This window comes from Scyliorhinus torazame, chromosome 8, assembly GCF_047496885.1.
Source record: "Scyliorhinus torazame isolate Kashiwa2021f chromosome 8, sScyTor2.1, whole genome shotgun sequence".
NCBI lineage: Eukaryota > Metazoa > Chordata > Chondrichthyes > Carcharhiniformes > Scyliorhinidae > Scyliorhinus > Scyliorhinus torazame.
This window is the reverse complement of record NC_092714.1, coordinates 71,824,479-71,852,462: the sequence shown is the minus strand read 5'-3', so window position 1 is coordinate 71,852,462 and position 27,984 is coordinate 71,824,479. Positions and strand designations below refer to the sequence as shown.

At 45.5% G+C, this 27,984-nt stretch overlaps 1 protein-coding gene and 1 long non-coding RNA gene across 2 annotated transcripts in view; one reads left to right on the top strand and one right to left on the bottom strand.

Moving 5' to 3' along the window:
• Positions 1–232: 232 nt before the first annotated feature.
• On the bottom strand, positions 233–20,851 carry LOC140427937 (uncharacterized). Its single transcript, XR_011948667.1, has 2 exons — positions 19,759–20,851; positions 233–670 (listed from the first exon to the last, which is right to left on the bottom strand). It is a non-coding gene; the product is annotated as an uncharacterized lncRNA (long non-coding RNA).
• A 219-nt stretch (positions 20,852–21,070) lies between these two features.
• Positions 21,071–27,984, top strand: part of LOC140427936 (sodium/potassium-transporting ATPase subunit beta-1-like) — a 38,465-nt gene continuing 31,551 nt past the window's right edge. The window contains exons 1-3 of the mRNA XM_072513812.1: positions 21,071–21,515; positions 23,007–23,135; positions 24,479–24,634. Of these exons, the coding sequence (XP_072369913.1) occupies positions 21,416–21,515; positions 23,007–23,135; positions 24,479–24,634 (385 nt within the window). The 5' untranslated portion in view covers positions 21,071–21,415. The remainder of the gene's footprint in view (positions 21,516–23,006; positions 23,136–24,478; positions 24,635–27,984) is intronic.

The following is a 27,984-nucleotide window of genomic DNA, read 5'->3' as shown; positions in this document are numbered from 1 at the left end:
GTGTCTGAGTGCCCAGGTATGGAAACACGTACTTCTCCATTCGAATTTGCCTGTGCCTGTAGCTCCTGGACAAATGCCACGCCGATTCCAACAAATTCTGATGATCTCAAAGAATCTTCTTTTACAAGCTGGACTCTGGAATTAGGATCCCTAGCTTCTGTAAATGAAGGTGATTTCACCCTATCTTTGATGCTTTTATAGAATCCGGCAGAAGAGACACAGAAACTTATGGTAAGATAGGAATGAACAAAGGTTTATTACGGTATACACAAAATCACAAAGCTACAACTCCTCTTCCCGAAAAGCCATCCTCCTCGACCTGCACCCAGGTCAGGCTTTTTATACTGAGAGGTTCCCCCTTGTTAAGGGGAAACCCCACCCTCAAATGGCAGGGGAGTTCATACTCGGAGGTGTAAGAGGGGGGGGGGGGGAATTGTATACAGCTCAGTCCTTGGGCCCCAAGGGGGTCGTAGCACCCTTCTTCCTTCACTGTCTCAATTTTCTCTTGCTTACATGTTTTGGTGTATTACCCAGTACGCTACCCTCAATCTCGATTGCTGCATTCCGCAGAATGGATGGTTGTAAAACGGTGCTTGCCTGACTGTGAGGTGGAGCTCGGTGAGCTTGCTGGTGTTTTCTCCTCGTCGGGCACTGCAGCAGGATTCTTCATCTGTTGAGGCACAAATGTTAGATGAACAATTGCCTTCAGAAAAGAGTTGGTTTGTTGCAAATATTGGTCAGTTTATGTGTCAGTGCTTATGGATGTACGTAGGATAGAATATGAGGAAATAATTAATTTGGACAATTATTGAAATGGTGTCATGTTTTGTGTATCCTTGACACCTGGCTTCACCTACATCGTGCCCTTGGACCTTCAAGATTAAGAGTGATTTGTTCCTTATATTGGGAACACTCTACACCTGCTAGAAAGGAGCAATGATAGAGAAAGTTTTAAAGCCTACATCAACCCAAACTTCCCCTTTTTAGTGGGCATATACCTAAGGGGGGTTGTTTGGCTCATTTGGCACATGAAATGAATGAAATGAAAATCGCTTATTGTCACAAGTAGACTTCAATGAAGTTACTGTGAAAAGCCCTTAGTCGCCACATTCCGGCGCCTGTTCGGGGAGGCAGGTACCCACTCTACGCTGATGAGCTCAATAAAGAACAACAGGTGGGCTCACCCACTTACAGATACAGTAGTGTTCTTTACTTTATACTTTACTTGAAAAGGTACTAATTAATTCAGTTCAACTAATTTGCACAATGCTCAGCACCATTCATGACTCTTCAGATACAGAAGCAATCCATGTCCATGCTGCAGGACCTGGACATAGTCAGCCTTTAGATTGGCTGATAAGTGGCAAGTAATATTTGTGCCACACAAGTGCCAGGAAATGATCATCCCCAACAAGAGAGATAATCTAATCAATCCCTTTGTGACATGCAATGACATCACCATCACTGAATTCCATTAACAACATCCTGGGGGTTATAATTGAATGGAAACTGAACTAGATCAGTGTGGTGATCACCACTGTTGTACATATTAGAAGATGTGTGGGAAGACCCTGTACTACAGGTATGGGGGTAGTCCCTGCCTGCTGGCTCCGCCTAGTAGGCGGAGTATAAATATGTGTGCTCCTTTCCAGCAGCCATTTCGCCAGCTGCTGTAGGAGGCCACACATCTTAGAGTAATAAAGCCTCAGTTGTATTCAACTCTTGTCTCTGTGCAATTGGTCGTGCATTAATTTATTACTCTAAGATTTTCAGAAGCTGGATCTCCGCATCAAGCTGGATCGCCTGCAGCTGTGTCCGCAATCAAGCGACGCCAAAAAGGACTTTCAACACTGGCTAGCTTGTTTCGAAGCTTACATCAGGTCTGCACCAGACCCAATCCCGGAAGCTCAGAAGATCCAGATACTCTACTCGCGGCTGAGCTCCAACGTCTTTCCTCTTATCCAAGACGTGCCGAACTATGACGAAGCCATGAAAGAGAATTACGCCCAGCAGATGAACATGCTCTTCACCAGACACGTACTCTCTACTCGCAGTCAACGCCCTGGTGAGTCCGTAGAAGATTTCTGCCGTGCTTTAATTCCTCTGGTCAGAGACTGTTACTGTCAGGCCGTCACGGCCACGGAACATTCGAACCTCCTCATGCGGGATGCCTTCGTTACGGGGATAGGGTCAGACCTCATACGGCAGCGACTTTTAGAGGGGGCCACTCTCGACCTCGCAGCAACAAAAAAACTGGCGCTATCGATGACGGTCGCCTCGCGCAATATTCAGGCCGATACCCCCAGCCGCGCGGACCACCCCTCCTACACATCGTGGACTCCGCAGACGGCCGCCACACCGGAGGCCACGCACCAGCCAGCCAACCCCGGGGGCCCCGATGTTACTTCTGCGGGCAACAGAAACATCCCCGCCAACACTGCCCAGCCCGCACCGCCCTTTGCAAGGCCTGCAGCAAGAAGGGGCACTTCGCTGTGGTGTGCCAGGCCTGCTCAGTCGCCGCTATTGCCCCGACCACCCTTGCGTACGGACAATGGGCGCCGCCATCTTCTCCCCCTCAGACCACTCGCGACCAGTGGGCGCCGCCATCTTCCCCCTCTCGGACCACGTGCGGCCCATGGGCGCCGCCATTTTTTTCAACCCCCGCCACGTGCGGCCCGTGGGCGCCGCCATCTTGTCCACCCCAAGATCATCAGGCGCCGCTATCTTGTCTTCCCCTATGGCACATGGGCACCACCATTGTTCCAGGACCCGTGCCCCCCGGGTACCCCATCGTTCGACACCAGCGACGACCAGCCACGACTTGCCTCGGTCACGATCGACCAGACTCGCCCGCACAATCTAGCCACCGCCTCGACAAGCTTGAAGATCGATGGGCACGAGACCTCTTGCCTGCTGGACTCCGGGAGCACCGAAAGCTTCATCCATCCTGATACGGTAAGGCGCTGCTCACTTGAGGTACACCCCGCCAATCAAAGAATCTCCCTGGCCTCCGGATTCCACTCCATGGCGATCCGGGGGTACTGTATAGTCACACTCACGGTCCAGGACGTAGAATTCAGCGGCTTCCGCCTCTATGTCCTCCCTAACCTCTGCGCTGCCCTGCTACTTGGCCTGGACTTCCAGTGTAACCTCCAGAGTCTAACCTTGAAATTCGGCGGGCCCCTACCAACCCTTACTGTGTGCGGCCTCGCGACCCTAATGGTCGACCCACCTTCCCTATTCGCAAACCTAACTCTGGATTGCAAACCCATCGCCACCAGGAGCAGACGGTACAGCACCCAGGACAAGACCTTCGTCAGGTCCGAGGTCCAGCGGCTGCTTCGGGAAGGCATCATCGAAGCCAGCAACAGCCCCTGGAGAGCCCAAGTGAAAACTGGGGAGAAACACAGAATGGTCGTGGACTACAGCCAGACCATCATTCGGTACACACAGCTCGCTGCGTACCCCCTCCCACGCATATCTGATATGGTCAATCAGATTGCACAGTAGCGGGTCTTCTCAACTGTAGACCTCAAATCCGCCTACCACCATCCGTAAGGCGGACCGCCCATACACTGCCTTCGAGGCAGATGGCCACCTCTACCATTTTCTCAGGGTTCCTTTCGGCGTCACCAACGGGGTCTCGGTCTTCCAAAGGGAGATGGACCGAATGGTCAACCGGTACGGGTTGCGGGCCACCTTCCTGTACCTAGACAATGTCACCATCTACGGACACGATCAGCAAGACCACAATGCCATCCGTGCCAAAGTTCTCCACACCGCCACTCTCCTAAACCTCACCTATAACAAGGAGAAGTGCGTATTCAGCACGAACCGCTTAGCCATCCTCGGCTATGTGGTCCAGAACGGAGTTCTGGGGCCCGATCCTGACCGCATGCGCCCCCTCATGGAGCTCCCCCTTCCCCACTGCCTCAAGGCCCTCAAACGCTGCCGGGGGTTCTTTTCATACTACGCCCTGTGGGTCCCAAACTACGCGGACAAGGCCCGCCCACTCATCCAGTGCATCCTTTTCCCCTGACGGCCAAGGCTCAACATGCCTTCAACCGTATCAGAGCCGATATTGTCAAGGCCGCGATGCATGCAGCAGACGACACGCTGCCCTTTCAAGTGGAGAGCGACGCATCAGACGTCGCCCTAGCCGCCACGCTCAATCAGGCAAGGCAGGCCCGTGGCATTCTTTTCCCGCAACCTTCATGCCTCCAAAATTCGGCACTCCTCCATTGAAAAAGAGGCCCACGCCATCGTTGAAGCTGTGCGGCATTGGAGGCATTATCTGGTCGGCAGGAGATTCACTCTCTTCATTGACCAACGGTCGGTGGACTTCATGTTCAATAACACACAGCGGGGTAAGATCAAAAATGATAAAATCTTGAGGTGGAGGATCGAACTCTCCATCTACAACTACGAGATTTTGTATTGCCCCGGCAAGAAATGAGCCCCCAGATGCCCTATCCCGAGGTACATGTGCCAGCGCACAGGTGGACCGACTCCGGACCCTGCACGACAACCTTTGTCACCCGGGAGTCACATGGTTGTACCATTTCATAAAGGCCCGCAAGCTGCCCTACTCCGTCGAGGAAGTAAGGACAATCACCAGGGACTGCCAGGTCTGTGGCGGAGTGCAAACTGCACTACTACCAGCCGGACCGCGCGCGCCTGGTGAAGGCCTCCCGCCCCTTTGAATGCCTCAGCTTGGATTTCAAAGGGCCCCTCCCCACCACCGACCGTAACACGTATTTCCTCAGTGTGGCTGATGAATACTCCATATTCCCCTTCGCCCCGATATGACATCTGCCACCGTCATCAAAGCCCTCCACAGCATCTTCACACTGTTCGGTTTCTCCACCTATGTCCACAGCGATTGGGGATCCTCTTTTATGAGTGATGAACTGCGTCAGTTCCTGCTCAGCAGGGGTATCGCCTCCAGCAGGACGACCAGCTATAACCCCTGGGGAAATGGGCAGGTGGAGAGGGAGAATGGGACGGTCTGGAGGGCCGTCCAACTGGCCCTACGGTCCAGAAATCTCCCGGCCTCCCGCCGGTAGGAGGTCCTCTCCGAAACACTGCACTCCATTCGGTCGCTACTATGCACCGCCACTAACGACACACCCCATGAACGTCTCTTTGCCTTCCCCAAGAAGTCCACATCCGAGGTGTCGCTCCCGACTTGGCTCACAGCTCCAGGACCCGTACTCCTCCGTAGGCACGTCCGATTCCACAAGGCGGACCTGTTGGTTGAAAGGGTGTAGTTACTCCACGCTAACCCCAGTATGCCTATGTAGCGTACCCCGACGGCTGCCAGGATGCTGTCTTCCTCAGGGACCTGGCACCAGCAGGTTCCACACACACACACCCCTCCGGCCCGGCTCCACCCCCTCTCCCCCGGTGCACTCAGCAGCAACCCCCCCAGGACCATCTGTCCTCCCCCTGCCCACGCCCGAGGATGAAGAGGATTTCGGCACGCTCCCAGAGTCACCGAGGACCAGACCAACACCGGAATTGCCGCCACCACTGCGTCGCTCCCAACCCCACATCAAGGCACCGGACAGGCTAAATCTATAATTGGTTCGGGACTATCAAACCACCTTATACTGGACTTCAGAAAGAAATTTTTTTTTTTCGCTTCTGTATATTAAACTTGCTCTGTATATAGTTCTCCACCACCCCCGCTGGACTCAATTTTAACAGGAGGTGAATGTGGTAATCACCACTGTTGTACATATTAGAGGATGTATGGTAAGACCCTGTACTACAGGTAGGGGGGTAGTCCCTGTCTGCTGGCTCCGCCCAGTAGGCGGAGTATAAATATGTGTGTTCCCTATACAGCAGCCATTTCGTCAGCTGCTGTAGGAGGCCACACATCTTAGAGTAATAAAGCCTCAGTTGTATTCAACTCTCGTCTCAGTGCAATTGATTGTGCATCAATCAGCCTTATAAATACTGGGCTATAAGAGCAGGTCCGAGGCTGGAAATTCTGCAGAGAATAACTAAATTCCTGACTCCCCAAAGCCTGTTGACCATCTACAAGGCACAATGTGATGGAATACACACCACTAGTCTAAATGAGTGCAGCTTCAACAATTCTCAAGAAGTTTGACAACATCCAGGACAAAGCAGCCAACTTTCATAGTATTTTCATAGAATTTACATTGCAGAAGGAGGCCATTCGGCTCATCGAGTCTGCACCGGCACTTGGAAAGAGCAGCCTACCCAAGGTCAACACCTCCACCCTATCCCCATAACCCAGTAACCCCACACAACACTAAGGGCAATTTTGGACACTAAGGGCAATTTATCATGGCCAATCCACCTAACCTGCACATCTTTGGACTGTGGGAGGAAACCGGAGCACCTGGAGGAAACCACGCACACACGGGGAGGATGTGCAGACTCCGCACAGACAGCGACCCAAGCCGGAATCGAGCCTGGGACCCTGGAGCTGTGAAGCAATTGTGCTATCCACAATGCTACCGTGCTGCCCCATAATGCTACCGTGCTGCCCCATAAACTTGATTGACACCCATCCACTATCTTCAACATTCACTCCCTCCACTACCGATGCACAGTGGAAGCAGAGTGTACCATCTACAAGATGCACTGTAGCAACTCACCAAGGCTACATTGACAGCTTCCAAACCATTGCCTCTACCACTTGGAAAGACAAGAGCAGCAGATACATGGGAACACCACTATCTCCAAATTTCAGTCCAAACCACACTCCATTCTGACTTGAAACTATATCGCCATTCCTTCACCTTTGTGGGTCAAAATCTTGGAATTTCCTTCTTCACATAACTGTGATTGTATCTAGATCACAGGGACTGCAGTGGTTCAAAAGGTTGGCTCACCACCAACTTTAAGGGCACTTAGGGATGGGCATAAATGTTGGCATAGGCAACGGCGCCTGAATCCCATAAACGAATTTCAAAAATCTAATTACAAAGAATAATCCTACATTACAAGGAAATGTACGGATATTTTGAAGAAACAGCATTATGACCCCCTGGGCTAGTGCAGTGTCAATTCCAGCCTCACTTGACCCAGAGTCGCAACACAATTGAAATTAATAAATATTTCTTTGAAAACACCCAAAGTCTTTGGCTCTTAGCTGCCCAATAACTACAGTCACCTGGTTTGTAAATTTAAACACAATTAAGTTTATTAATAACAGTAACTATAATTAAATATGCAGCAAATACAACAAGTTAACTATTATCCAATTTCTACTCTCCCCACTTAAACTTGTCCCACCTTCTACACACACACACACACACACACACACACACAAGGGGAGAAGAGGGGGGTAAAATAATAAGTAAAAGATTTAGGCTCTCAGTTTGAGATTTCTGTTTTCCAGTCTGTAATGGTTTTCTCTGCAGTTTCAGAAATACAGCAACTATTCAGCTTTTCTGGAGAAAACATGAGAGGGGGGGGGGGGGGGGGGTGGGGTGGTGGAGAAGAGAGGAGAGCGAGCTTGGGTCCTCATCTCTCAGCATCCAGGTCTCCAACTGGCTTTCCCCTGGCTTTCTGAAAATCATCCCACTCAGGCAGGATCCAATAACCACCTGTTGCCTGGCAAAATACAACCTTTTGGCCAATTCATTAGCCACCAGCCAATGAGTCGAACCGAGTCCTACCAATCTCTCGGATGCTGAAAAGTCTGCATTTTGCCATCCAAAGCTAGCATAGTGTACTATGTTGTCACTTTCAACTTCTCATTTCCCCCGCTCGATTAAAAGGTATAAAGGTATATGTCCATTAAGCATCCATGGATCAAAATGATAACAGCAAAACTAAAGGGGAAATAAAGGAATCAACAGGAAGGGCCCTTACAACAGGATATTCTGGATGTTAGTGACATATAGAATCATAGAATCCCTACAGTGCAGAAGGAGGCCATTCGCCCCATCAAGTCTGCACTGACCGTCTGAAAGAGCCCAGTCCCCCGTCCCATTCCCGTAACTCTATATGCCTACCCTAAGTGTCGAGGCAATTTAGCATGGCCAATCCACCTAATCTGCACATCTTTGGACTGTGGGAGGAAACCTGAGCACCCGGAGGAAACCCACTCAGGCACGTGGAGAATGTGCAAACTTCGCACAATCACCCGAAGTTGGAATCAAACCTGGGTCCCTGGCGCTCTGAGGCAGTGTTAACCACTGTGCCATTGTACATCTTTCAAGCAATGATAATCAGATAACTGCCTTCTTCCCCAATGCATCGATGCAATCCACCCACCTGCAGTCACCTAAATGGTGAGTGCATTGTTTAATTTTTTTGATATGCAGCTGGGAAAAGCAGGAGTGCTTTCCCATCTTCAGAGTACTTCCAATTGCTGCGACTGATTCCTCTGTCACTGCTTTTGTGTCCTTTGCTTCCTAGGGCTTACCTGAAGGCCGCTTCCAGTGTGGCAAGAGCCCTAAGTTCAGTCCTGCAGAAGAACAAGTTTCCTTTAGTCAACGTGTGGGCGCATGGTGCATTCAGTCTGGGTCCAAGTCTTTTCTTAATTCTGCTTCTATGTGTACTGATGTAGGTCAACCAGACAAGTGCAGAGTGAAATTAATAAGAAGAAAATAGTGTTATTTTTAAAAAGCATACTAAAACAAGGATTAAAAAAGGTAAATGGCAATAAAGAAACAAAAAGGCCCACAAAGATCAATTCCAGCCGTATATATAGTACAGCAGAAAGAAGGAAGGAAAGGTTTGACTATCTGGTGACTGGCAGAAGCTGATAATGACAACAGAAGGTCCATTAAGAGGGCTGGGCCTCATTAACATTACACACTTATGGTTAAGGAAATAGGGAAGGGGATGAAAGCTTGTGACTACCTGGTTCATCACATGGATGTTCACTCACACACCAGTAATATACCCCAAATCTTGCTATATCTCACAACAAGAGTTCTGTAGCTTCCTCCAGATAGGTCCTGAGATATTTCAGATTGGGATTGTTCCCTCCAATGGTCTGCTACTCAAAGGCGCTGTGTGTCATTTGCTCTTGCAACAATACTTATTTTATCATAGGAAAATAGGAATGAGAGTAGGCATTTTGGCCAATTCACTTAGATTATGGCTGACCTGTATCTCAATCCTTAGCCATTGTTCCTCCACATCCCCTGTGTTTTATACACATTATGAAAGAAATATTCCAATCAAATATGGAATTTGACATGGATCGTCAGAAAGCAAACAACAAGAACAATAAGTAGATAATGCAGCTGTCCCAAATGTTTACATATCTACAACAAACAATTAACTATTCTCACAGTCAACCAAAAGCAGTGCATACATTAAAAATGCAACCCACTGACCTGATTTAATCACAAGATTAAATGAACCATTATTGATACTTTGACTGCCATTATTTTGATTTAAAAATGCAGTTCAGGAAAAATATGGTGTAGCTGTTACAGATGGTGCTTACTTAAAAATGTTATTAGATACATGCGCATAGTGCAGAACATCTATAGAGCTTTAAATGTCATCTGGAAAGATAGATATCTCAAAATGGAAGTGAAGCTTTAAAAAAAAATTATTAATACTTGCAGACAGTTGAACACAGAATCTGAATGGCGAGAGAAGGATTAGGATCTTTTAAACAATTGACTCCTTAGGAAATGTTGGACATCCTTCAAGTGGGTGTGAAGATGGAGCTCATAGTGACAATTATCAAGGACTTACGCCCTGATTTTAACTTAGTCAGCCAGAAGAACTGGTGGGGGATTGCTAATGGCAAGTTGGTATAATATTGTTGGTGTCAGGTCTGGGCAATTTTAGTTTTCCTTTCAATGTTTCCTATCTATTTAACTGATGAGCTGTCCTCCTTATTGCATTGAGAATTGGAAAACCTGCTCAGACGGTATACACATTTGTTTGAGCATCTCCTGAGGTCTCAAAGTGAGTTTGAAAGTCCCTGCTTTGATTGATTGTTAAAAAAAATTAAAGTACCCAATTAAGGGGCAATTTAGCATGGCCAATCCACCTACCCTGCACATCTATGGGTTGTGGGGGCGAGACCCACGCAGACACGGGGAAAATGTGCAAATTCCACATGGACAGTGACCCGGGGCCGGATCGAATCCGGGTCCTCGGCACAGTGAGGCAGCAGTGCTAACCACTGCGTCACTGTGCCGCCTCTCCTTTTTGATTTTTGCTTGCAGAAATTAAGAAAAGAATTGTGGCAGCACAGGTTACTGAAAGATTGTACTGCTCACCATTTTCCATACCCTGTAGGTCTTAGTGTAAGAAATGAAGACAAGTCAGGAACAATTGTTTCCCTGAAGCCACAAGAACGTTCCAAGGGCACCATGAAGTAGATCTGGCTGGAGGTGGTTCAAAAGAGCAGTACCAGTAGCATCATTCCCAGGACACGAGTTCAATAATAGAGATTAATAACCTCACAAGAGCAGCAAGGCTAAGCACAATCTTCATCTCTCAATTAAATCTCATAACTCTCCTGTCATCCCCACCTACACAACTCTCAACACACCATTCTTCCCATCAGCATATATTCTCAAGGGTACACTACCAATCTTCTCTTTTTCATTCCAAATACACTAACCTCTTAATTTCCTTTCATTACACCACACATAACAGGGAGGAGCTGGCCAGAGTTGATTGGAAAAGGAGCCTAGCAGGGAAGACAGTGGAACAGCAATGGCAGGAGTTTTTGGGGGTTATTGGGGAGGCACAACAGAAATTCATCCCAAGGAGGAAACATGTTAAGGGGTGGACAAGGCATCCATGACTGACGAGGGATGTCAAGGACAGCATAAAAGCTAAAGAAAAAGCATACAAAGTGGCGAGAATTAGTGGGAAGCCAGAAGATTGGGAAGCGTTTAAAAGCGAGCAGAGGACAAATAAAAAAGCAATAAGGGGGGGGGGGGGGGAGAAGATGAAGTACGAGTGCAAGCTAGCTAGTAATTTAAAGGAAGATGGGAAGTGTTTTTTCCAACATATAAAAGGTAAGACAGAGGCAAAAATAGACATTGGAATACTGGAAAATGTGGCTGGAGAAGTAATAATAGGAACAAAGAAATGGCAGACGAACTGTATAGTTACTTTGCATCAGTCTTCACGGTGGAAGACACCAGTGGGATGCCAGAGCTCCAGGAGAACCAGGGGGCAGAGGTGAGTGCAGTGACCATTACTAAGGAGAAAGTTCTGGGGAAAATGAAAGGTCTGAAGGTGGATAAGTCACCTGGACCAGATGGAGTACACCCCAGGGTCCTAAAAGAATTAGCTGAGGAAATTGTGGAGGCATTGATGATGATCTTTCAGGAATGACTGGATGCAGGAAGGGTCTCAGAGGACTGGAAAGTGGCTAATGTAACACGATTGTGTAAGAAGGGAGGGAGGCAGAAGACAGGGAATTATAGGCCGGTTAGCCTGACTTCAGTCATTGGTAAGATTTTAGAGTCTGTTATTAAAGATGAGATCGCAAAGTACTTGGAAGTGCATGGTAAAATAGGACTGAGTCAGGACGGCTTTGTCAAAGGGAGGTTGTGTCTGACAAATCTGTTAGAGTTCTTTGAGGAGGTAACAAGGAAGTTAGACAAAGGAGAACTAGTGGACTGATTTATTTAGATTTCCAGAAAGCCTTTGACAAGGTGCCGCATAGGGGACTGTTAAATAAGTTAAAAGCCCATGGTGTTAAGGGTAAGATTCTGGCATGGATAGAGGATTGGCTGACTGGTAGAAGGCAGAGAGTGGGGATAAAGGGATATTTTTCAGGATGGCAGTCGGTGACTAGTGGTGTGCCTCAGGGGTCTGTGCTGGGACCACAACTTTTTAAAATATACATTAATGATCTGGAAGAAGGAACTGAAGGCACTATGCCAGGTTTGCAGATGATACAAAGATCGATAGAGGGACAGGTAGTATTGAGGAAGCAAGGGGGCTGCAGAAGGATTTGGACGAGCGAGGAGAGTGGGCAATGAATTGGCAAATGAAATACAGTGTGGAAAAGTGTGAGGTTATGCACTTTGGAAGAAGGAATTAAGGCGTAGACTATTTTCTAAATGGGGAAATGCTTAGGAAACCAGAAGCACAAAGGGACTGGGAGTCCTTGTTCACGATTCTCTTAAGGTTAACATGCAGGTTCAGTCGGCAGTTAAGAAGGCAAATGCAACGTTAGCATTCATGTCAAGAGGGCTAGAATACAAGACCAGAGAGGTACTTCTGAGGCTGAAAAAGGCTCTGGTCAGACCCCATTTGGAGTATTGCGAGCAGTTTTGGGCCCCGTATCTAAGGAAGGAAGTGCTGGCCTTGGAAAGGGTCCACAGGAGGTTCACAAGAATGATCCCTGGAATGAAGAACTTGTCCTATGAGGAACGGTTGAGGACTCTGGGTCTGTACTCGTTGGAGTTTAGAAGGATGAGGGGGGATCTTATTGGAACTTACAGGATACTGCGAGGCCTGGATAGAGTGGACGTGGCGAGGATGTTTCCACTTGTAGGAAAAACTAGAACCAGAGGACACCATCTCAGCCTAAAGGGACGATCTTTTAAAACAGAGATGAGGAGGAATTTCTTCAGCCAGAGGGTGAATTTGTGGAACTCTTTGCCGCTGAAGGCTGTAGAGGCCAAATCACTGAGTGTCTTTAAGACAGAAATAGATAGGTTTTTGATTAATAAGGGGATCAGGGGTTATGGGGGGGAAGGCAGGAGAATGGGGATGAGAAAATATCAGCCATGATTGAATGGCAGAGCAGACTCGATGGGCTGAGTGGCCTAATTCTGCTCCTATGTCTTATGGTCTTATGACAGCATTCTTTTTCACAACCTATCACTTGCATAACCAACTCCCCCCAACATACATTTCTTCCTTCACATTCCATACACTTCCCTTTATATTAATCACCTTCACATTCTTATTTCACCCTGCTTATTCTGCACCTTCCAACATATTGACCAAATGCAGAAACCCATTTCCATTTACCTTTTCAACAGATACTCACTAATTCCCTTCTCTTTCTGAAGAACAAAATAAAATATAGAGTAGCAAGAAGGGAAGAACAGTCAGTAACATCAGCATCCTTATCCAAGCAGAGCAAGATGCCCCAGTGGCCCAAGTCATCAATATTGTGAAGATGAAGGTGTACGTTCATTTCAGGAAAATGCCTGCATATTAATTGTAACCTTAGTTCAGCTCAGAATATACGTAGAAAAATTCACTACTTCAAGCAGTATTTTTCAGTCAATTATCTGCAAATGTCCAGTTGCCATAATTGGTCCTTTCTCTTTACTCTTAAGTTTTTTTTTGAAACCAGAGGTTGCTGCACAAGACGACACTGTGAGGAGGACAACCCTCCTGTGGATGTACCATCACATGCTATATCCCACTCAGGCACCAGCTGGGATACTGTTACATAGTTGAGGCAAAACAGTCTGCACAAATGAGATGTACTCATAGCAGAGAGAACATAGAAAATTATTTAAAGGAGGGCACAATCCTTTCCCAGTTCAGTTGAGGATAACAGAAATGAGGACGTCAGGGTTCCAGCCACCAAAACCTCTGGCATCAAACAAGCAGCTTTATCATGCATTGAGAGGCCAAAGTGAAGAATTTCGTACTATGGGTGAATCCGCCGGGCAAGAAACCTTCATAGGACACATGGTGCAATAAAAGAGATTTATTAAGATTCTCCTATGAACTCCCATGCCCCGAAGGGTCACCCACCTGATGCACCCAGGCTGGGGTTTTTATACTGTGGAGCCTTCCTGGTTAAGGAGGAAGCTGCCATTGGGGACAGGGGGTGGCTGTGTGAGTGTGTGCTGTTGATTTTTGTATCTTGTAACTGCTTTTGGCATGTTACTATTCTTTTTTTTGACTATGCTGTTTCTGCATGTTGCTGTATTGTTAAGTTGTCAATAAATAAAATATATTGATTGAAGCTCAATTGGTTGCCTTTCAAGGTTTAGGTTCCACCTTGAGGGCACTTGTCTTGAATAGACTAGTGGACTGAATAAATAGAGGCTTTCAAGGAGTCATTCATTTTCTGCAGTCTGCTTTTCTGCAGATCAGTGGAAGTAATGAGCCCCAGTCCTACAGGTCTGGATGTGACGTAATGGGAGCAGTCTCTTAAGGTGTCCACTCACCCACTCCTTCAGTACCCCCTTGACCAGTACCTGCCAGCTAGTGTCAGAGATTCAACTGAGCCAGACTCCTAGTAGAGTCTGAGATGCAGCACTCTGCGGCTAGGCCCTAACAAGCTTGAGCACCCAAATGTCATTGGCCACAAACATCTCAAAGATCCTAACAGGAGCCTTCTACCGGCCTTGTTGAGGTTACTAGTGGAGCACCTTCATCTAGAGAGTAGTGAGAATGTGAAACTCACTTCAGGAGTGGTAGAGACAAATAGGATGGACACATTTAAGGGGAGGATAGATAAGCATACCACATATTTGGAATAGCGAATTATGCTGAACTAGTTAGATGAAGAAAATTGAGATAATAATAATACTCTTTATTGTCACAAATAGGCTTACATTAACACTGTAATGAAGTTACTGTGAAAAGCCCCCAGCCGCCACATTCCAGTGCCTGTTCGGGTACACGGAGGAAGAATTTAGAATGTCCAATTGACCCAACAGCAATTCTTTGGGGACTTGTGGGAGGAAACTGGAGCACCCGAACGAAACCCATGCAGACACGGGGAGAACGTGCAGACTCCGCACAGACAGTGATCCAAGCCAGGAATCGAACCTGGGACGCTGGCGCTGTGAAGCAACAGTACCAACCACTGTGCTCCCGTGCCAAGAACATCCAACGGGGCAAGAGAGGAAGTTAAAGCTCAGTATGAACTTTGGCACAGACCAGTAAAGCCAAGTAGCAGTTTCTGTGCAGTACACTATGTAAATGGAAAAGTAGAGGGGGGAATGGAAGCCATAAACTCCAGGATTGTTTCTGTGCTGTATATATATCTTAAATACCTGGAAAGGCTGAGGGGAAATGCAGGTTATGAACTCCAGAATGTGAACTCAAAATTAAGATTGACAATCTATGGCAGTACTAAAGGAGTGCTGCACTGTTGAAGGTGTTGCCTTTTGGGTGATACATTAAACTATAGCCCCATATGTCCTGCAGGTGGATATAAAAGATCCTGTGGCATTATTTCCAAGAAAAGGGAAGTTATCCCTGGTGTCTTAGTCAATATGCATTCCTCAATCAACATTGCAAAAACATCTGGTCATTATCACATTGCTATTTGTGGGAATTTGCTATGCATTAACTGGCTATCACATTTCCTACATTACAACAATGATTACATTTCAAAATTACATCATTAGCTGCAAAGTGCTTTGAAATGTCCAGTGGCCATAAAAGGCACTGGACTTGGAAATATATTGCTGTTCCTTCACTTTTGCTGGGTCCAAATCATGGAGCTCCCTCCCTAACAGCACTGTGGGTGTATACTTAGGGATGGGCAACAAATGCTGGCTTAGTCAGCAATTCCTGTAAAAATTAATTTAAAAAAATCTACACCTGAGCTGCAGAGGTTCAGGAAGGCAGCTCACCACCACCTTCTCTAGGGAAATTAAGGATAGGCAATAAATCTGGGCCGAGCCAGTAATGCCCATATCCCATGAATGAATAAAAAATAAATCAAGACTTTCTTTTCACAGTACTGTTGGTTAGAAAGATCCAGAATTGTGGCCTAGTGACAATGAAGGGATGGAGATCTATGTCCACATCAGGATAGTGTGTGACTTGGAGGTAATGGTGTTCCCATGCATTTTCTGACCTTGACATTTCAGGTGGAGGTTGTGTATTTGGAATGTGTTGCCAAAAAAACCTGTGTTAGTTGCTGCAGTGTATCTTATAAATAATAATATTCTTTATTGGTGTCACAAGTAGGCTTACCTTACACTGCAATGAAGTTACTGTGAAAATCCCCTAGTCGCCACACTCCGGCGGGTACATTGTGGGAGAATTCAGAATGTCCAATTCACCTAACAAGCATGTCTTCCAAGACTTGTGGGAGGAAATCGGAACACCCGGAGGAAACCCACGCAGACACGGGGAGAATGTGCAGACTCCGCACAGACAGTGACCCAAGCTGGGTCCCTGGCGCTGTGAAGCAACAGTGCTAACCACTGTGCTACCGTGCTGCCCAATAGTACACACTGCAGAGTCGTTCTGATGGTGGAGGGAGTGAATGTTTAAGCCAGGAGATGAGGGGCTGGTCGGATGGACTACTGCATTGTGGACAGTATTGTGTTTCTTCAATGGTGTTGGACCTGCCCTAACCCACATGCATCACACTCCTAATTTCTGCTGTGTAAGTGGTAGAAAGGTTTTGGGGAGTCAGAAACTGAGTTACGTGTCACAGAATTCGTAGCCACTGCATTTATGTCTTTTGTCCAGTTCGTTTCTGGTCAATGATAATGCCCCAGGATGTTGATGGTGTGGGACTCAGTGATAGGAATGACATTGTATGTCATGGGAGGTAGTGATTGTCTCTCTATTGAAGATGGTCATTGCTTCCAATATGTGATCTGAATATTAGTTATCACTTATCAGCTCATGCTAAGATCTTGTCTCAAGTCTTGTTGCATGCAGTCATGGACTGCTTCATTACCTGAAAGATGTGAATGTAGCTAAACATTGTGTAACGGCCCCACTTCTGACCTTACAATGGCAGGAAAGTCATTGAAAAAGCAGTTGAAGGTATTTATGAGTAGAGGCAGTGATTATGTTACTGGACTAATGATCTGGATTCACGAACTCAATTCCCAATTTCAATTCAACTAATTAAATAAATCTGAAATGAAAAACTAGAATTAGTAATTATGACCACGTAACTGTTGGATTGTTGTTAAAAGCATCTGGTTATTTAAATCTTTTAGTTAAAGAAATCTTCTTTTCTTAGTTGAATTGGGTTATATATGACTCCAGTCCCACATAAATATGGTTGAGTCTTACTGTCCTCTGAAATGGTCTAACAAGCCACTCAGTTGTCAAGAAAATGGTTTGCCACCACCTTATTTAAGGAAATTAGGCGTGGGCAATACTTGATTGCTTTGACAGTGACATCCTGTGAATGAACAAAAAAACTTGCATTCTCAATTCCCCTCCCTGTTTTTTTATTAGAATGCTTCCTTTGAAAAAAGTGACAGTGAAACTAGCTGGATTCTAGAGAATTCTACAATCATTAATTGCATTTAAAAACTGCTGCATGATCAGTTGAAAAAACATTATTTGTGGGACAAAATAGCGTGCCACTTTCTGCCCCCTGCCACACCAAAGTAAAGCAGCCCATTACAGCAAGCTGCCCCATCTAGTGGCTACATTCAAAACTAGTCATTTTTTCCTGGCCATCTTGAATGAACCTGCAATCATAAATGTTGGGTCAGTTACTCCATTAAAAATGTATTGTCTTAATGAGAATTATTACTTTTTTGTTGAATTGGTATAACGTGGTCAGGTTAGCTGAGAACCCACAAAATTAAACAATTGAAAAATAGAAAACAGAAGAAGTTATTGTTTAAAAAGAATAATTTTCAGGAAATAGTAAGCTGATATATAATGTCAACACGGGTGCATTTTCTATTTGTAAATAGATTAGCCAACTGAAATGTCAATATTTTACAAGTATTCACAATGCAATATTCTTGGCCTATCTGCATATCACAAACTCAGTTTCCTATTCTCTGACTCCACCCCTCCCTAGGACAACTGTCTGAGGCTGCACTAAACTGTTCTCAACTTTACCATATAGCCACATCATGACTAAAACAGCCAGTTTCCACCTCTGAAATATTGCCCTGCCTCAGTGTATCTGCAACTGAAATCCTGATCCATACCTTTGTTACCTTAAAAGTTATTCCAATCCACTCCTAGCTGGCCTCCTAGCCTCCACACTTTGTAGACTTGAGGGCATCCAAGACTTTGGTGCTCATATCCTAACTCGCACCAAGTCCTATTCAACCATCATCTTTTTACCTCAATAACGGACATTGGCACCCAGTTAAAAATTGTCTTTATCTTAAAATGATTATCCTTGTTTTTGAATCCCTCCATGGTCTCAGCCTTTCCCAACTCTGTAACCTCCTTCAGCCTTACCTGCAAAGGTATTTGCGCTTCTCCAATTCTAGTCTCTTTTGTTTTGGCTATCTCTCCTAATACTCTCCTATGTGGCTGGCTTGGTGTCAAATTTTGTTTGACAGCAGCTCTTGTGGAGTACCTTGGGATAGTTTACTACATTAAAGGTGTTATCTAAATACAAGTTGTTGTTTTCTTTAACTTTGGAAAATTTCCTGTTGAATCTTGTAAATGATCTAAAGCCAAATTAGATGCAGTTTTACAATGATGGACTCCTGGGGCAATTGCCTTTGTGGAGCAAAAGAAAATGCAACTCATAACACACAAAGAGTTTATTTTGTTCGATAACTAAGCACCAACTCTCTTAGGCAGTGCTCTAAGCAAATCTATTCATAACAGGTTATACAGTGTCATAAAGAGGTTGGCTTTACAATGTAGTGTTTCATACAATTGGAACAATATCAGGAATCAGAAGCAGCAGCCAGTGTCCTTGATTGATGACTCATAATTTTCTGTCCGTTAAAATTAAAGGAGTGTTATATTGATTTCTTTCTCATCCACATAATTTAGAAATAGCAACCCTGCTGTGTTTTAGGGAGACCTATTAGATGAACTATTGTAAATACCACAAACTAGTTACAAAATGTCGAGCAAAACAGGAGTATCTGCATAGTTTTAAAAATTCACCTTCCAGTGTCCTTGTAGTTGTAAATACTCAAGGTGTTTATGACACAGATTATATACATAACAATCAATTATTTTTCCAATTGCATTTCATCTCACAAGATTACATGGAAAATTGTGCACATCAATTATATACTTTGACATGATGTTCAAGGATAACATTGTAATTAATATTAAATGTCATCCATTTGTATATGGAATACTCAAAGAATGTCAGTCAGTTCTAACCAAATGATGCACAGATAAACCTGATTTGTACAAATGTACTTGTTCTCATAGCCAGATTCACCTATTTTGCTCTTTTAAAACTACAATGACCGACAATCTATTGAGCTTCGTTCTTTAACGTCACTGCAGGAATCTGCGAGTTGGACAGACTTGGAGCAAGCGTGCAATCACAGTGACATCAAACACGGGCATCCCCTGTTGCTTGGAAAAGTACAACATAGATCAAGGATGTGCACTGGTTTCACCACCTCATATCTCACCCCCGCCACTCCCCGTACCGCGAACATTGTGCTAATAATGGTGTCATGAAATGGGTTGATGAAGGAATGAGCTTTTGTGTTGGCATGGAAATGGTATAGTAGGGGCAGTTCACACTGGAATATTCATGCTATTCTAGGGTCCATAAGGAATTGATTCTGTCGTGAACTTTATAATGGAATTAAAATTATGCTCTTATCTTTATTGTAATTTAATCTTTTATAACCCTTTTCAGCAATGATTTTTGTTTGGGAAGACACTGTTCCACTATAAATGTGCCACCTGAGGTGTGTGGCCATGTGTTGTTATAGTTTATTGGTGTTGCATGCTTATTTATCTAACCTCGGAGGAATTTCGCCTCAAGCTAAAAAGGTCCAAGTTTACTCGAACAAACGCAAATATGTACAACCTTGAGTTTAGTATTTCCACTGTGTAATCTCTACGGCAGCAGCCTCACATTTCAACTTTTTTTTTGCTATGCGTAACTTTCGGTGTTTCTCTCCCCTAAATGAAGTGACTTGCCTCAATTTGAAGGGCAAATCGGCTGGCGCCTCCAGTGTTGTGACTTTAGAGGTGTACTGTGGGACTTTCGAGAAAGTGTCGATCGGCTAAACTTTTGTTCCAACAAGCAGTTTGAAGGGACCTGGGAGTCGAAGGTGAATATGAAACCAATTATTTTTCCATTCCCGGAAGCAGCACCAATCACGTGCTTCGGTCTGTAAGTTCTTGAAGGGCAAACACGAAAAGGGCAACAGATCCGCAGTCAAACTGATCAGCGACCATTAAAAAAAAATACTGCTTTCTCAAACTAAGATTTTACAGCACATTCCCCTAGACCGTAGCTGTGCACGAGTCCCGTTTGCTGGTCTGCATGGTTTTTTTGCACAAGCAGTGGAATATATATGAAGACCCATATTTTTTTGCCATTTCGTTTATGAGAGGGGCCATATTTCCCTCAGATCGCAGCCTTCCGTGGGATAAGGTTGAAATCTTCCCGCTGGTGATTGAAAAGAATGGGAACAAAAGTCAGCATTTTAAGTTCAGTTTGCGAACAACGCACGGACATCTCCAGGAGCTGCTCTTTCAGATTTTTTTATTAATTCTCCCACAACGATTATGGGACTTCAAGGCGGAGCAGGCTATGAAATATGGAACATCATCCGTTATGAAGGATAGATATTGGGGGGGGGGGGGGGGGGACTCTCTCTCGAAGCTGAATTTCAAACCCTTTTGGGAGGCGCGCTGTAACTCAGAAACAGCCGCCAATTGTGTGAAGGCTGTTCTGAGCGTCGCTGGTGAGGAGGTAGATAAATCACGCCTTTGTTTTCCATTCGTTCATTGAAGTACAGCAGCAAGGAATTGCGTTGACAGGAATAACTGATTTACAGCCCCTTCCCCCCCTCCCCGCCCCCAAACAGACTAATTGGCACCAATGGTAAAGTGATTCTATTTTCCTGTCAGCGAGGACCGTCTCACAGGTTTGGATGCAGAACATGTCGTCCCCACCCCCACCACATTTGGTCTGTACAGAATGCGGTAAATCAGCGTTTTGCTCAAGTGTCACTCGTGGCCTCAGCCAGAGCCGCTTCGACCAACTCACCCGCCCATCCCCCTCTCTCACCGGATAGGCGGGGCCAAGGCCGCACGTCACAGAGAGAGAGCCCGCTCCCCATTGGCTGGCGTCCTGGAATAATTCATTAACCAGGCGAGGCGGAACGGCCGCCGATAAAATCCAGAGTCAGTGAGTCCATCACCTTCCGCGGAACTCCCCACACCTGGAGCTGCTCAACTCCGCTTCCCTTCACTATCTCCTCCTCTCCCCCCCCCCTCCTCCTGGCTGCCGCTCACCACACCACCACCCTCGGAACCGGAGGATATATTTAAAAAGAAACGAGAAACAATAAGTCAGTTGATAACCTCACCGAGCCTCACAGCCTTTTCTTCTCCTCCAACTCTGTTATCACACCAACGCCCCCTCCCCCTCTTCTCCAACGCCGCCCCGGTGGGAGTGACGCCTCGAGTGTGAGCGGCTCCCGCTCCCAACAGTCGTTTCTTTTTGAAGAGCGACGGCCGCCGCGAGGGAGGAGGGCGCGCGCCGCTGCCGCCAGCCAGCCAGGATCCGCTCAGCAGCCGGCCGAAGTTTCCCTCCAACTCTCCCGCTCAGCCTCCTGCAGACAGCATGGCACGCGCCAAGGGCAAGGAGGGAGACGGAGGCTGGAGGAAATTCCTCTGGGATTCCGAAAAAAAGCAGTTTCTAGGCAGGACCGGCAGCAGTTGGTGTAAGTAGTCATTGCCTCCTCCCCCCCCTGTAGTAACCTGCATCTCCTCTCCCGCCATTGATCTCGGTTAATGGACCGCACTTGGGCGGTTGTGAAATGGTCGCGCCAGGGAATAGCCTGGAGATTTTTTTTTTGGGTGGTCTCCCTACCGCTTGCCAGAGGTTTTTGTACCTTTAGGGACAAAAGATTGGTTGTAAAATGGTGAGCGTTTTGTGCGAGTGGGTAAACGGCACCGGCTTCCGCCTTCATGTAATGTGCGTGACTCGTGTGTGTGTGAGTTTTAAATAAAAGTCAGTGTGAAGGACGTTTGTTTCCGTGTAGTGGCCGAACGTTACATTCATTTTCCTGCTGTGTGTGTGTGAGAGAGATAGAGAGGGGAATCGTGAGTATTTTATGCTTAAAATGTTTGGTGATCTTTGATTTAGTTTTTGGGCACGTGATTGGCGGGGGGAGGGGGGGGGCAGAAGTTTGAAGGCACAATTTCCGCAGTCCAAGGTTATTCAAGGTGGTGCGCTTTGCAGCATCGCCGAGCCGCTCGACATTGCTCCCCTTGGAAACCTCGGGGCTTTTTTATTCTCTCTTTCCCCCCCCCCCCCCCAAAAAAAAACAATATTAACCGATCCAGGGAATCCCATTGGGGCGAGAGATTTGGGATACATAAAATGCCCATTGGGTTGGGGGGGGGGGGGTGGTGGAGAGGCGGCTAGGCGATATGTAAAATTTGTCTAAATGAGGAAAATGGTCCGAGTTTTATTTTGTTTCTTAGCAACCGATGGTTATCTTGCTGCGCTCAGGTAGCCTTGTGCATAAATATCCTCTCGCATCCCACCTGTATTTAATGAAGTCTGCTCCTTGATCAGGAATACTGATCACTCGGGTTCAGTGAGCATGTTACAAATTTGATGGCCCAGACTCCTTTTGAAAAAATTCCTGGGGCCGCCGAACGTGATCTTGGCAGCTTTCGTTAGCAAGCGAACAAATCGTGATGAGGGTGTGGAGCCAACAATTTTTAAAGGAGAACTCGTCTGGCATTAAACAAAAAAAAATCTGTTGATATCGGTCTTTCCTATCGACTTTTCCACCTCTGCGCCAATAAACATTACACAACCCTATCACCAGTATGCAAGTTCATTACCGATAAATTATTTGCCCAATCTCTGGCTGAACACTCCCTTCTCGTCATCGGGTGGAAATTTTTCCGAACGGCCCTTGCAGCAAGTGTCAACGGTACCTCATTGCCTGGCAGGCTGGAGGACATCTTATCAGCATAGGCCATTGCTATAACGCCCCTCGCCCCACTCTTGAGTCATAACCTTTCCCAATCCGGCTTCTTTACTTGTAACCCATGTTAAGCACACATTTACAGTGATAGTGAAACAATCTGCCCAGAGACCAGCAAATATGATTCAGACATCTTGCGTTTAACCACTCGGGGGTTTTCATCCAAAAAAACACCTAGTAATATTTGGTTATCTGTATTCTTCCTTGTAGTCAAGATATTCTTGTTCTACTTGATCTTTTATGGGTGCCTCGCTGGGATCTTCGTTGGAACCATTCAAGTACTGCTGCTCACGATTAGTGAATTTGAACCGAAATACCAAGACCGAGTTGCACCTCCAGGTATATTTGTTTTGCATTTTTAAATGTACACAAGGCTGTGGAAGATGAGAATAGGGGATGTGCGTCGGGAGCTTCTGAGGGAGTGTAATTAGCCGTTCATGACATAAATTACTTCACTATGCTTAAATGCCTCCCGATTTGTTGTCTGGTTGCCGAAAGAGGTGCAATGGAAAAACCTGCGTGTCACAGTGCCACTATGTTGGGAGGCAACTGTGAAGGTCACTTATCAGTATGCACACACGCCAGCCTTCCCCCACACTGTTCTACTGAAGTCTGATATTATGAAAAGATTTTGTAAATTGCACAGGATTTATTGAATAATGGTGCTTTTTTCTTTTTTTTAGTAACATTGATTTATTTTAAATGCAAAAACGGACTTTGTATTCATTGTGTTCGTCTGTACCAATATAGTACAGTGTAACCCACTTGTGTTAATGTTGTATACTATGTTCGGTATCCAAATTGAGTAGGGCTTAATTTGCAAATAATATTCATGTGTACAGATTAATCGTAATATACACCGCAATTTCGCTGTGCATGTAAGCCCTAGACCATTAAACGGCATTTAAAAATGTGTCCCTCTTCATGAGGTGTGGCCGTCCTCTGGTGTATTATGCAAATTAACAAATTATTTGTGTAAACCTTTGGTAATTGTCATCATGAAATGGTCGAGTAGTGGGCACCGAATGTTGGCCTAACCCGTGACGCCCACATCCCATGACTGTTAGAACAGTCTGCCTGACTTTCATTAATGCAGATAACTAAAATCATTTGCAGCACCACTGTTGCTAATCTGTCCAGAAATCAACTAGTTGTTAATTGGTGTCCCTACGACTAGAACCATAGAACCCTACAGTGCAGAAGGAGGCCATTCGGCCCATCAAGAGAGACAACTCTACCTCGGCCCACTCTGCCGGCCTATCCCCGTAAACCTCACCTAACCTTCGCTTCCCTGGTCACTAAAGGGCAATTTTGCCATTGCCAATCCACCTAACCGGCACATCTTTGACTGTGGGAGGAAACCGGAACATCCAGAGGAAGCCCACACAGACAAGGGGAGAATGCACAAACTCCACATGGGGAATGTGTAAGCTCCACACAGTCACCCAAGTCTGGAATTGAACCCAGGTTCCTGGTGCTGAGAAGCAGCAGTGCCACTATCTTTTGTATGAAGATAGCATCTTAAATCGTGATTACTTCAGTTTAATAATTGCATTCTCAATTACAGTAACATACAAAGATATGTTGATTTACTGAAGAGAAGCGGCATTTTAAACATGCTAAAGCTTAAATCACCAAAATGCACAATTGATTTAATCAATTTTAACTTTCTTCCACTTTAGGACTATCACATACACCGTATTCGTTTAAAACCGAAATTTCCTTTAGTATGTCAGACCCAAAGTCCTACGAAAGCTATGTGACAAGTTTGAACAAGTTCTTGGATCATTACAATGACTCCAGTCAGGGTGGCAACTCTCCTTTTGAGGACTGTGAAAGTAAGTTTAGGTAAACTGTTCTTACCCTGGTTAACATGTTCGAACAAGTATTCTGTACCTGTCTTCATGGTAGAAGACACAAAACATCTCAGTATTTGAAAATCCAGTGTCAAAAAGGGGAGGGGAACTTGAAACATGACACATCTGTATCATGAGAGGAAAAAGTAATGGGAATATTCTTGCTGACAAGTCCCCTGAATCTGATGACCTGCGACCTGCATCCTAAGGTGTTAAAAGAAGCGGCTGTGGAGATAGCTGGTTCTGATCTTTCAAAACTCCTTAGCTTCTGGAATGGTCACCGCAAATTGGGAAAACTAAGTGAAACACCTCTGTTCAAGAAAGGAGGCCGACAAAGCAGGAAGTTATAGGCTAGTTAGCCTAACATTTATCATTGGAAAAGTGCTCGCAGCCATTACTAAAGAGGAATTATCAGGACGTTTGAGAAAATCAAAATAAAATACAATCAGGCAGTTAACATGGTTTTGTCCAAGGGAAATCATGTTTGACAAATTTATTAGCACTCTTGAGGGTGTATGAGAGTGGAATAAAGTGGAACAATAAGAGTCTTGTTTCCAAAAGGCATTTGATAAGGTGCCACAAAAGGTTATGGCGCATAATTAGAGCACATGGTGTTGGAAGTTATATATTGGCATTGGTAGAGGGTTCATCAACAGATGGGAACAGTTGAAATAAATTGGTCATTTTCAGGTTGGCAAACTTTAACTAGTGGAGTGAAGCAGGGCTCTGTGTTGGGGCCTCAGCTAGTATATCATCTATATTAATGACTTGGATGAAGGGATAGACCACATTGTAGCCAAATTTGTTGACTGTACAAGGAATGCAAAGAGACTAAAGGAATATATGATGTGGAGATGCCGGTGTTGGACTGGCTGAGCACAGTAAGAAGTCGTACAACGCCAGGTTAAAGTCCAACAGGTTTGTTTCAAACACTAGCTTTCGGAGTGTTGCCTGAGGAAGGAGCAGTGCTCCGAAAGCTAGTGATTGAAACAAACCTGTTGGACTTTAACCTAGTGTTGTAAGACTTCTTACTGTAAAGGAATATAGATAGGGTTAATTGAGTAGGCATAAATTGGGCTGATGGAGACTGGGGAAAATGTGAGGTTCTCTACTTTGGCAGGAAGAATAGAAAAGTAGAATATTATTTGAATTGATGTACTGCAGTATTTTATAGAATCATAGAATTTACAGTGCAGAGGGAGGCCATTCAGCCCATCAAATCTGCACCAGCTCTTGGAAAGAGCACCCTACTTAAGTCCGCGCCTCCACCCTATCCCAGTAACCCCACCTAATGGCAATTTATCATGGCCAGTGCACCTAACCTGCACATCTTTGGACTGTGGGAGGAAACCGGAGCACCCGGAGGAAACCCACACAAACACTGGGAGAACGTGCAAACCCTGCACAGACGGTGATCCATCTGGGAATCGAACCTGGGACCCTGGAGCTGTGAAGCACTGGTGCTCACCACTGTGCTACCGTGCTGCCCTAAGGGATATGAGTGTTCTTGTACCTTAAACGTCTGTATGTAGGTACAGCAAGTAATTCCAAAGGTAAATGTAATGTTGGCCTTTATTGCGTGGAATGGAGAGAAAAATAGGGAAGTCTTGCTAAAGATTTACAGGGCTTTAGTGGGAGCACACCCAGAGTACTGAGTGCAGTTTTGGTCTCCTTTATGGAGGGTTATACCTGCAATGGAAGCTGGGATATAACTTCGATTGAAGCAGTTCAGAGAAGGTCCTAGGTTGGTCCGTAGGATTAACATACCGAATCGCAAGATACTGAAGAGGCTTGCAGGATAGATGAAAGGATGTTTCACCTCCTGCAGATGTCCAGAACGAGTTTCAAAATAAGGGGATCTCCCACTTAAGATAGAGTTGAGAAATCAAAATTTCCCCCCCCCCCCCCCCCCCCCCCCCCCCCCCCCCTCCCCCCCCCCCCCCCCCCCCCCTCCCAGTGACGGACAGGAAAATGGAGTTGAGGCCACTTCAGATGAGCCATGCTCTTATTGGATGGAGCAGGCTTGAGGGGTTGAATGGCCTACTCTATTGTATTCTTAAACGTTATAAATTGATATCTGAGGTAGCCATATTCTAAAACTGAGTCATCTGTTTTATCAAATCTGAAATACTTGCTCTCAAGATGACTCTTGCAAACAAATATCCTGAGAGCCTTGCTGGTCTTAATCTTTTGACTGCTGCAAAAACCTTGGTTGGCACATGTATGCTGTCTTTTTTATTTTTCAATATATAAATAAGACCATAAGAAATGGGAACGAGCAAGAGGGCAGGCCGTTCGCCACCCCCTTGAGCCTGCTCTGCCATTCAATAGGATCATGCTGATCTGACATTCCTCATGTCCACTTTCCTGCCTGTCCCCGTAACCCTTAATTCATTTACTGATCAAGAATCTATCTCAGCCTTAAATATACACAAGAACTCTTCTCCACAGCTCCACTGTGACACGGAGTCCCACAGACAACCCTCTGAGAAAAAATCTTCCTCATCTCAGTCTTGTGTCCCGGAATGTGGCGACTAGGGGCTTTTCACAGTAACTTCATTTGAAGCCTACTTTGTGACAATAAGCGATTTTCTTTTTTTTTTTTTCTTTCTTTGTTCTGAGACTGTGCCTTTGGCCCAAGACACTCCATGAGGGGAAACATCCTCTCTGCATTTACCCTGTCAAGTCCCTTAAGAATCCTATATGTTGCAATATCACCCCTCATTCTTCTAAATTTCAATGAGTAGAGTCCCAACCTGTTTAACCTTTGCTCATAAGACAATCCCTCCATATCGGAGATCATCGTAGTGAACATTCTCTGAACTGCCTCCAATGCAACATCTGTCTTTGCATAAAGGGACCAAACCTTTCCTCAGTACTCCAGAAGTGGTCTCACACCGGTACCCTCTACAGCTGCAGTAAGACTTCCCTACTCTTACACACCAACCTCCTTGAAATAAGGTAAACATTCCATTTGCCTTCCTGATTATCTGCCGCACCTGTGTGCTTTATTTTTGTTTTATGCACAAGTACCCCCCCTTCCCCAGTCCCTTTGAGTTGCAGCTTTCTGCCGTTTTTCTCCATTTAAACAATGCTGTTCTTTTGTTCCCCCTTCCAAAATGAACAACTTCACATTTTCCTACATTATACTCCATTTGCCAACTTTTGCCCACTTAACCTATCAATAATTCTTTGCATTCTGTGTATCCCTTTTGCAACTTGCCTTTCCAGCTATTAGTGTGGTCTGCAAATTTGGCTAGAGTACATTTGCTTCCACCAAGTCATTAATATGTATTGTAAACAGTTGCGGACCCCAGCACTGATTCCAATGG